The sequence below is a fragment of the Phaseolus vulgaris genome, chromosome 3 (assembly GCF_000499845.2).
Source record: "Phaseolus vulgaris cultivar G19833 chromosome 3, P. vulgaris v2.0, whole genome shotgun sequence".
Taxonomy (NCBI): Eukaryota; Viridiplantae; Streptophyta; class Magnoliopsida; order Fabales; family Fabaceae; genus Phaseolus; species Phaseolus vulgaris.
Window position 1 is genome coordinate 24,024,395 of NC_023757.2, and position 11,604 is coordinate 24,035,998.

Genomic DNA, 11,604 nt, shown 5'->3' on the forward strand with positions numbered 1-11,604 from the left:
TAGCTTCCCTTACCTGGACTTTAGCAGATGCTCACTAAGAGCCCCAAACCCACCAAAAGCTTAAGGATAGCCTAACCTGCACCACAGAGTCCTGATCACAAATCCAATTATATAACTAAGACCCTGAGCTAGCATAGACTAATTCTGAAGATAAAAACCTCACATGCAAACTTAAACTAAAAGGCAACCTAACCAGATCAAAACTAACTCAAAGAAAAAAGGAGCCAAGAAAGAACTTACTCTTGTTACGAAGTGGACTTTAAAATCACCCAAGTGGAGAACGCGATGGTAAGTTCTCCGATATCACTATTAATATAATTAGTCACAGTCACATTAAATGGTGACCTGTGTAGGAATAAGTGGTGACTTATTACCAAGTTTTTGTACAATAAAATAATTTTAGAAATTTTAAACTTTATTTTATTATTGGGCAGTGCACGACGTATGTCTAAAGTAACCTTAGTGGAGGACACCAAGCTCAAGTTCATTAATCTCAGCGTCAATGTAGTTAGTTACAATCAGGGATGACTTGTGTAGGAATGAGTGGTGACCTGCTACCATTTTGTGCACAATGATGTAATTTTGAGCTTTGTTTTGTTCTTGAGTTGGGTAGTGCATGGTGTTGATCAAGAGTGATCAAGTGCTTTGAAGAATTTAAATCCAAAATGTTTGATGCAAGGCTAATTCCAATACAATTAAAAAATTAATTCCAATATTAATTCTAATTAAGTTAGTTTCTTATTGATTTTAGTTGGTGACTAGAAAGATGAATTAATTCTAAGAGGTTAAAAAATGTGTACACTACAAAACACTTAAAAAATTCTCTTTATTAATTATTAAAAATTGCTATAATTGTACATTAAAATCATTTCCAAAAAAAATTATCATGATTATTCATTATGACTAGAATACAAAACTGTTTAATAGATGGGAAAATGTTAAGGATGAAAAATATTATATAGACAACATTTTGGCATTTACATGGTGTGGAATTAGAAGTTGTGTTAAAGTGCAAAGGAGTGTTACTTGCTAATGTCCTCTAATAAAAAAAAGGTTTAAGGGGTAGGTTTCATCTCACTGTGTTAAGTAATAAAATAAAAAATACAAAGGTTAAGTCATGTCACTGTTGTTAAATTCTTAATGAAAGTTATGCACCACTAAATGATTTTAGTATAAAATATTTTTAACCCAAGTCAACCTATTTATGCACAGTTTTATTGTACATTTTGAAATTAAATTAAAATCATAAATTATTAACACGATTTTTTTAAAACAAAACCATACCAACAAAACATAACTTACTTAAAAATACAAAAAATAATATTTTATCCATTATCATAATAAACTAAAAAAAACTACAATATTTTACTACAAAAATATATTATTAATCCAAACGATATTGACTGTTATATTCTAAATAAAATATATAAAGAAACAAATAAAGCCTTTTCATTCAAACTTTACTTATAAGACTTGTAAAGATCTATTAAAAAATTGAAAAATAGATATAGAATACATGTAAATACCAAAACAAGACATAAAAAATAATGTAAAAATATTGGTATTGAAAAAAAACAATAATTATATATTTACAAGGAAGAACATTTACATATTTAAAAATTTTAAAAAGTATTTACAATCATTTGAATATTAACTTTATTTGAAAAAAAAATAGAATAAAGTAGTAGATTCAATAAGCGAGGAAAGAAAAATTGATTGTTTTTCAACCTGAAATCCATTGAATATTTGTTCTTGCATCAGGGAAAAAATTTGTAAGAGTTGGATGATGAGGATTTGAAAGAAAAGTGTGAATAGAGTGAGTGTATTTGGATTGAGATATGTTATAGAGGATGTTTGAGAAAAGTTTATAGAAATTTGTGAGTAATATGATGGTTGTGAGAGAATTTATAATTTTTTTAAATGTGTAAAATGCAATATAAATTTATCCATGTAATAAAAAATTATAAATAATAAAATATAAATAATTTATGCATATATTTAAGTTAATTTAATTTTTTATATTATTTTAAATTAATTTTCTCACAAAAAGACGGATTTTTATGATTCTTCTAACATGAATTTGTAAGTGATTTAATAAATATGATTGAAATTTTAATTTGTTTAATTTAATAAAAAATTAATATTACAAATTTATTTTTATATTTAAAAATATAATTAATTTTTTTATATATTTATTTTTTTATATAAATAACTATACTTTTTTTATTATATTATAATTTTATTTTTATTTTTATTATTATTATTTATTTTATTTTAAAATATTTTATACAAATAAAATTATTATTAATAATTAATATTATTATTTATCATTTTATTATTATTAAAAAAATTAATTTTAAATATTATTATTTTAATATTTATATTACTAATATTAATATTTTAATATTATAAATATATTTATATTATTATTATATTATTATAATTAATTATATTATAAAATTTATTTACATAATCAATATATAACTGTATAAGATAATAGAGTACATAATCTTACATAATCTAGAATTATATACATAATTAATTATATATTATATATATATTTTATAATCTAATTAATTTTTTTTATTTTATTATAAATATATTTAAATATATTTTTTATTTTTATTATAAATATATTTTTTTATTTTATATATTTAAATTTATTTTTTTAAACTAAAAATTATGTATTTTTTTAAAAAAATTTCAAAATTTGATTATGTTTTAAAAATTAGAAAATAAAACTTACAGACTTTTATTTTTGAGGATGACTAAAATCTGAAAATGATACGTGATTATGTGGTTTTTTTTGTTGTTTTTTTTATATAAGAAGAAAAGTGATTTTATTGTGTATTCGACACATATTCCTTGAAATAAACTTATAATGATAATAAATAACTAAAATTACTCTCTTCACCCTCTTATTAGTGTATATTTTCCTCATCAACGAAATAAATGTTACAATTTGTTGTATTTATGCCTCTTATTCTCAGTATTGAGCGATGTAACCTTGTTCCGTTACGCACGCGCAAATGTAATGCGTGAAGGACATCACTTTGAGGGTCTGTGATTGACTATTGAGAAAGGCGCATTACATTTACATTAATTTTTGGAAAACTATTATTTGATACTGCCTTTTCCAATGTGCCAAATTACAACATATTTAAAAGTCATTTTTATCTTTCAATAAATCTATATATTACATCAATCAATGTTTTTAAATGAAAAAATTTCACATTTCACATTTTTTATTTTTTAAATTATAATTTATTAATTTATTTAAAAAATATATTTATTTGATAACGTACTGTAGTGTAAATTTTTTCTAAAAATTTGTGAAATTAGAAAATTATTCTTATGACGTTTTAAAAAATTTATTTTGATAATTTTTTTATTATACATATGGATTAATTTTAACTGATAAAAAACTTTTTGGTGGAATAGTAGGTATAATATCACAATTTTCAATACTAACATACAAATATAATAAAATATATCATATTTAAATCAGAAAAACTAAAATATATAATTCAAATTTGATATTAATTGTTAAATAATTGATTTTTTTGAAATTTTAAGTTTTTTTTATTGACAAATGTTTTTAAAAACAAAATTTTAATTTTTCAAAAAAAATAAAATAAAAAAATCTCACAATTGCTATATTTAAGAAAGTAACATTTTCAAGAATTAACCTTTTCTAATTTTTTATGTTATGATTCCAAAACAAAATTATTTATACAGAGTATATGAAAATCTATTTTTTCTCAAAATAAAATGAAAATTTAAATAATAAAAGTTATATGTTATTGTTAATAATATATTTTATCAATTTAATTATTTATTTATGTAATTTATAATTTATGAGATTCATAATTTTCAAACATAAAAAATCCGCATACCTAATGTCTCTTTAATATAATTCGGAATTTAAAACATTGAACATGAAAGTTATAAACTGGCAAAACAATTATATTATTCATATAGTAAAACTTAATAGTATTTCTTATTGATCATTTATATCCTTATTTCTTTCTTGTTAGAATGTTAATAGGCATTCTTTAGAAACTTTTCCTAAATTATTACTAGAAGTCCACAAAGTTTGACCTGTAACCTGATTAATAGAGTACATATGCATAATAATATACAATAACTATATGCAATCTAACAAAATACTATCATCAAAATAATAATAGAATTTGCAAAAATAAAAAGAAGTATTAAAAAACATGATGATATGGATTGCGAATTTCACAATCATTTATTCAAGAGGTTTTGTGTGCATTTATTTGTATTTGATAACCCTTTTGCAGGGTGTACATTCTTTGTCAGCACCACCACAAACCTTTCTTGACTAAATATGTTATATATAGTCAATTCTACTATAAGAAAATTTAACAACCATATTTTAGGGTGTTCCCTGTTTCAAAAGGTAAAACCCTATAGAATGGCTACCACTTATGTAAACATGTGAGCTTTGTGTTGTTCTATTTTAGGGTGGTACATGAGGTGTGTATAAAGTAACCTCAATGGAGGAGACCAAGGTACAATTATTTAATCTCCATGTTAATGTAGTTAGTCAAAGTAAGTGGTGACCTATGTAGGAATAAGTGATGACCCCTACTACCAACTTTCTGCACAGTTAATTAATTTTAGAAATTTTGAGGTTTGTGTTGTTCTTGTGTAGCACTAGTACAAAATACTTCATTCACGACTCCCTTTAAAGACGATTAGGAAAGAACCATCGTAATAAGCAAGGCGGTGGCAGTTTCGTAATTTTTTTTGAATTTTTTGGCGTTTTTAACAACGGTTCAGGCAAGATTTTTCTGGCACTTTTGAAAAAGGCTTTGAAATCCCATTTTTCTTGCTTTGAGGATTAAACCCCAAACCAGATTTTCCAAAAACATGTTTTTGAGATTCCAAGACAGTTTCAAAGTTATATTTACCCTTTGAAAGTTTATCCACAATTCTTACAAGAGAGTGGATTTTACTCTGAAGAGTTTATAATTTTCACAAGTTTTTGAGTGACACAAGCAAGAAGAATTCTTGCAATGCAATTCAAGATTTTCAAAATCAGTTTTTGAATTTTCCAATTCTTCTTCAAGTGTCTTGACTCTATTTTCAAGCCAGTTGTTCAACCCTTTCAACCGGTTGTTCAAGAGAGCCAATCGGTTAGCTTCCTCATGAGTTTCTTTAAAAACTTGAAGAAATTGACTATAGTTTTCAGCATTTAAAGAGGCACAAGAACTTACACTACTTGAATCATCTTCTCTCTCTGTCATCAAACACAAATTGGCTTTTTCATCTTCACTTGATGAGGAGACTTCATTTTCATACCAAGCAATGTAGGCCTTTTTTTATTTCCCTTTCTTGCTTGACTTCTTTTCCTTGCCTTCTTTATTTGAACATTCAACTTTCATATGCCCATGTTCTCCACAACCAAAACAAGTATAATTGTTAGGATTAAAATCACTAGTTTTCTTGTTTCCATACCTCTCTTTGTTGGATTCTTTGTTGCGGTTTCTCTTCAAGAATTTTCTGAACTTTTTGGACAACAAACTAAGAGTTTCTCCCTCACTTGAGTCTTGCTTATTTTTGTTCTTGGCAGCTTTCAAGGCTATGTTCCTTACATGTCTGTCTTCACTTTCTTAAACATTGAGTTTATTCATCTCTAACTCATGTTCTCTAAGTTGTCCAAACAAGAAGGTTGTAGTTAAGGATGTCAAATCCTTAGACTCAGAGATGACAGTAACTTTTGGTTGCCAAGATTTATCAAGACACTTTAGAATCTTGATGCTCAACTCCTCCTTGTCAAAGATTTTTCCAAGACTCATTAGATGATTGACTATGTGGGTGAATCTCTTTTGCACTTCAACAATTGATTCTCCTTTGAGCATTCTGAACATCTCATACTCTTGTATTAGAGTATGTTTCCTTGCCCTTTTCACATCATTTGTCCCTTCATGGGTGACCTCTAGAGTATCCCACATTTCCTTAACCGATGCACATTATGAGATCCTGAAAAATTCATCAGAGTTCAAAGCAGAGGTTACGATATTCTTGACAATGCAATCAAACTTGGCCTTTTTATTTTCAGCATCAGTCCATTGGGACCTAGGTTTTTCAATAGAAGCACCTTCCTTTTCAAACTTTGGAATAAAAGGGTCATTTTCAATTGCATCCCAAATCCCTTTATTAAGAGATTCAACAAAGATTTTCATTATAACCTTCCAAAACTATTAGTTCAAACTACAAAACAAATGTGGCCTGTTAATTGAGGCACCCTCCCCAAAAGGTAGTTTTTCAGCAATAGAAAAAAGATTTAGGATCGAAAACTTGAGTAAATACAAGAACTTAGATCTTGATGCCAATTGTTAGAATATATGGCCTTAAACAATAGGGGGGTGAATTGTTTATAAAAGATTTTCAAAAACTTTTGAAGGTTTAATGAAACTTAGTGAAGAAATCCAGAAGAGGAATCAAGTTAGCCAAGAACACAGTCTGCTTTAAAGTGAAACATAGAAAAACAATTGGTTGTTTCTTCGAATCAATCGGTTGTTTATACCAGTAAAATCTTAAACAACTTAAAAACAGAATTTAAAAGAGATCAGAGAAAGAGAAATGCACACAAACAGTTTTTACTGGTTCACTCTTACAACAAAAGCTACATCCAGTTCCCAAAAACCACTGGTAATCCATTAAGCAATCAAACCAGATTACAAAACACCACACACCAAAGTAGTGACCTTGAACCCCTCAAAAAACACACTACCTTTGGCAAACCACACCAAGAGTATTGATCTTGAACACCTCAAGAACACACAACACTCCTTGGCAATACAATAACGAAAATACAGAAGATTTGAGAAAATGATTACACCTAATCAAAGTACAACTGAAAAGAATACAATTGCAATCCTATTCCACTCTCACTTGAAAATCCAAAGCTTGATGTGAATCTTGAAAACTTGAGATCAAATATTCAAACTGAATTTCTTATAACTGTTTTTTTACTATTCAGAAACATATAACAAACTATTTATATTTTCTAAAGATTGGTTAAAACATTTAATAAATGAGCGTATTCAGTTATAAATCATTAAAGAAAGATTCACCATTCAAAACTGAATTATGTTAGGATTTTCAAAGAAACAATCGGTTGAAACCACGAAACAACCGATTGATTTGGTTTGACAGTTAAGTCAACCAAGTCAAACAATTTTCAACCTTTTTCAAAACCTCTAAAAGCAAAACAACCGGTTGATTCGACAAAACAACAGGTTGTTTTTCACTTAGTTAGAAAAACATCAATTTTAGATTCAACAAAAGAGTGGATCACACTTTATTCTACCCAGATCCCACCCACACAAAACAACAACACCAGCTTTCATCAAACACCTTGGATTTGGATTCTTCAAAACTCTTGATCTACAACTAAGTGGTGATCTAGGTAGGAATAAATGGTGACTTACTACCAAGTTTATGCATAATGAAGTAATTTTAGAAATTTTATGTTTTATGTTGTTCTTGGGTGGGGTGGTGCATGAGGTATTTGTAAAGTGAACTCAATGGAAGACACATATGAAAAAGTTCTCTAATCTCAGTATCAATGTAGTTAGTCATAATAAATGGTGACTTGTGTAGGAATAAGTGTTGACCTGTTATTAACTTTTTGCACACTGAACAATTTTTTGACATTTTAAGTTTACTGTTGTTTTTCGGTGGGGTGGTGCATAAGGTATGTGTGAAGTGACCCAATGGAGGACCCCAAGGTGAATTTCTCTAATGTCACTGTTATCAATGTACAATTATCATAGTGGACCAGTCAAACTTCTAGTTGTGTACAATATTTATAATTTATGATTTAGGTTAGACAACTTTATTAGTTAGTGGGTTTGTGTTACCAATGTTACATTGTTCAAAATGTTTAAAGTAAATGATTTCATATTTCATTTGATAAATAAATTTAACATGTGATAAACAAACTCAATTCACCTTATTCATCATCCTCCTTGACCACTGTGCAAAAACTTAGACCAAGTTACTACTTTCTAAACCATTTTTTCTGAATGACCTACGCATTAACTTCAACCATACTCGAGTCTAATGGTCAATACTTCAATAAATAAAATCATTCACACTAAATTTAATCACAATATGTATTTAAACATAAAAAAAAAATCATTTTAAATAAAATTATAACAATTATGTCAAGAAAGTTAAAGACACGCTTATAATAAATATTTATTTTATTCCATAACATATCTGACTAGGTTAAATTGAGATTTTATGCATATGAAGATAAATAAATAACACTAAAAATATTATTATAATATTAATATTATTAATATTAACATTATTATTATTATTATTTTTATTATAATTACTACTAATATTAATATTAATATTAATATTATTACTATTAATAATAATATTACTATTGTAATTATTATTATTATTAATATTTATGCTTATTATTATTATTATTAATTTTAATAATGATATCAATAATAATAATAATAATAATAATAATAATAATAATAATAATAATAATAAACTAAAACAGGAATCAAATACAAGACAATGGAGAAAAAATAAACCTTACACTGCACAAAATTTTTTTTGCAACGTATCTCTATAAGTCCACTGACTATTAAAATATTAATATTTTTGGCGAGTTGTATGTAGGCGCACGTTCTGAAAATATCGAAATCCTTATTTTTTAATAAATTGTTTTTTAAAAAGATTATATATTAATTATATTATTTTATTTTATTATTTAATCATAAATTTTATATATACATATAATAAACTTGTTAGACTTTTTAAAATTATTGTATCCATTAACATTAAAATAATAAAACTTTTAGAAATAGATAACTTTGTAAGAATAACTTTAAAAAGATATGGATAAATAAATTAAAAAAAATGTTTATAGAGAGTTTGTAGTGGTTACTTTTGAGATTTAGTTGATAAATTATTGTAACATCCCTATTTTTACCTATATCTGATAATATATATTTGATGGTTTGAGAAATGGTATGAGACTTGATGAATTATGTTGATTAATTTGATACTGAAATTATATAGAATTTTGTTTATAGCTACTTATTTGTTTTTGTTTGTTTCTTTGCCTACTATGATCGTGTTTTACGGAGGAACATATGAGATGACATGTAATAGAACTCTTCAGTGAGCAGTTGGAGTATTGGATAAATTTACTTTTCAATGCTTTGTTTTTGTTTTTAAATTTTTGATGTATATATTAAATTCATATGAAGAAAAATATATTTTTGAAATGTAAATATGATAAATAGTATATGTTTACATGTTAATTAACAGATATGGATAAAAATAAGGATGTTACATATAGATATCCACTTACTATATAGATATCCACTTACTATTCAGTAATTTAGTAATAAAGTTGTGTAGTTATATATTTTACACAAATAATAAAATTGTTTTTATAACTGATATTATTTATCACATTTTTTTAATTACTTTATATAAAAATAAATGCAACTATAAAGTCAAAATCGTTTTTACACATATACTTGTTTTCTCTTTTAATAACACGTTTTTTAGGATATTCATTCAACATACTAATTAAAGTGATACCGAATTTTTTTAAGTTGTTACAAATTATACTAATTGATATTGAAACAATTGTAATATCTGATTATTCAAATAAATGTTACAATATTTAATTTACAATAACGTTAAAAATTCAAAATTGCATATGAAAAATAGAATAGTTGAAATCACTTATAATTTATTAAACATAAATACTTGATGTCAAATGAATAAAATTCAGGATGTAACATTAATGGTTAATTGAGGAGGGAAAATTAAGTTCATAATTATTCCTTTTATAAAAGTTTCATATCTTAGATTGTATTGTGTTTCAAATTATATTATTTCATATATTTATTTTGAAAATACATAAGTATATTTTTCAATTTGTAATTGATTATAATTACAATTTTCTCTAAACTGTTCTTCAAATTTTTTTATGATTAAATATAGTTAAACTTACGTAGGCGTGTGTAGCAAATATTTTTTAGAACTTATTAACATATAAATAATATAGAAAGCTTTTAAAATTCAATAAAATAAGATAAGGAAGTAATAAATCCAGTAAAATGAAAAAATAGCAATATTAGTAAAATAATTAAATTTTTATTATAGTTTTCAATATTTGAAAAGTCTTTATTCAAAATAATATTTATTATAAAAAATAAAAATATTTAAGATTATATATTTAATAGTCAAATATATTGATTATATTCTTTTATTGCATTTACTTATATATTATTAATAAAATCTCCATAAAAAAAAAAGGATGACACGTGGAAGTGTAGCGCGTGAACTTAAATTGTTCACGTACGTCGTGCATCACATCACACGCACTGTAGGAAGTTGACTATTTGTAACGCACGTGCTCCTTGTGTCAATTTAATATTTATTAGTTTAAAGGGATACACAACAAAAAAGTACAACTAATATTTATTAGTGTTAAAGGCAAGTGTAAACACATTAACGAAGAAGATTAATAAAATATTATTATTATTATTATTTCATCTGTTGAAAATATTAAAGTCTTTTATTGTATATATTCTTTCAAAACTTAACTCCCAAAAAAACTCAATGATAAATTTTTTTATTTTTAACATAAGATTTCCAACTTATTTGAATTTTTAGTAGACTTTACCATAAGCGAAAATATATTTTTAATTATGAATATATGTATTAATAATATTTATTTTATAATATGACAAGTTTACTTTGTTGGTAACACTTTAATATAAGAAATCCACAAACCTATAATTCATCATTCGATATTATACTTATATAAGTTAATAATCAAAACAAATCAACAAGTGATATAATACTAATAAGTTCGAGTAAACTTGTGTAAAAGAACAAAACATCACTTTTAATATAAATTTTTAAGATATAAATTTGTGACTCTTTTTTCTTATATGTTGTTTATCTCGTTTATGTTTATCCAATTTTAAACTTGCAACTGATTTCCAACTCATACTTGAATTTTCTACTTAAACCAAATTTCATCTACTGTTTATCAAACAATAATATTATCATCTTTTCATAATTAATAATTTCAATAAATATATGAAATAATTGCTTAAAGAGAATACATATATGATAAGAGTCAAAATTGTAGTTATGTAATAAAAGGATATAACATTTAAGCATAATTAATTAAAGATTTAGAGTTTGCCAAAAATATAGAGTCAAACTCATGTTTTATTCAACCATTTGAATATTAGTTCTTGATCGCCAACTATAACACAAGATGAAGACAACACATGATAAAATAGTCACTCTAGATCAATTGAGCAAACTCTCAAAATTCAACTCAGTTATGATCATCTCACTTCAAACCAAGCTCAATGCAAATAAAATATTACTTAAACATATAAACTAACACAAAAATATGCTTGACATCAAATATAAAGAGACTCTCGAAGAAGAGGTGTATTCTTTGCATCTCACGCAACTAAAGTTTGACCATTGTTGCAAACCACATTTACAAACCCAACATCTTGATGAATACCTTCATAAATTGTTATCCTCCAATGGCAT

At 25.2% G+C, this 11,604-nt stretch overlaps 1 protein-coding gene across 1 annotated transcript; it reads right to left on the bottom strand.

The window, feature by feature from the left end:
• Positions 1–5,642: 5,642 nt before the first annotated feature.
• LOC137839393 (uncharacterized) lies at positions 5,643–6,215 on the bottom strand. Its single transcript, XM_068648511.1, has 2 exons — positions 6,048–6,215; positions 5,643–5,987 (listed from the first exon to the last, which is right to left on the bottom strand). Exons 1-2 carry the CDS (start codon positions 6,213–6,215, stop codon positions 5,643–5,645), a joined length of 513 nt encoding a protein of 170 aa, XP_068504612.1.
• Between the last annotated feature and the right edge of the window lie 5,389 nt (positions 6,216–11,604).

What these genes read in the sequence shown, in the direction of transcription:
- LOC137839393 (XM_068648511.1), bottom strand. Translation starts at nt 6,215, where the DNA reads ATGAAAATCTTTGTTGAATCTCTTAATAAAGGGATTTGGGATGCAATT. An exon ending in ATTGCATTGTCAAGAATATC is followed by an intron (nt 5,988 to 6,047) that starts GTAACCTCTGCT and finishes GCATCGGTTAAG; the next exon opens with GAAATGTGGGATACTCTAGA.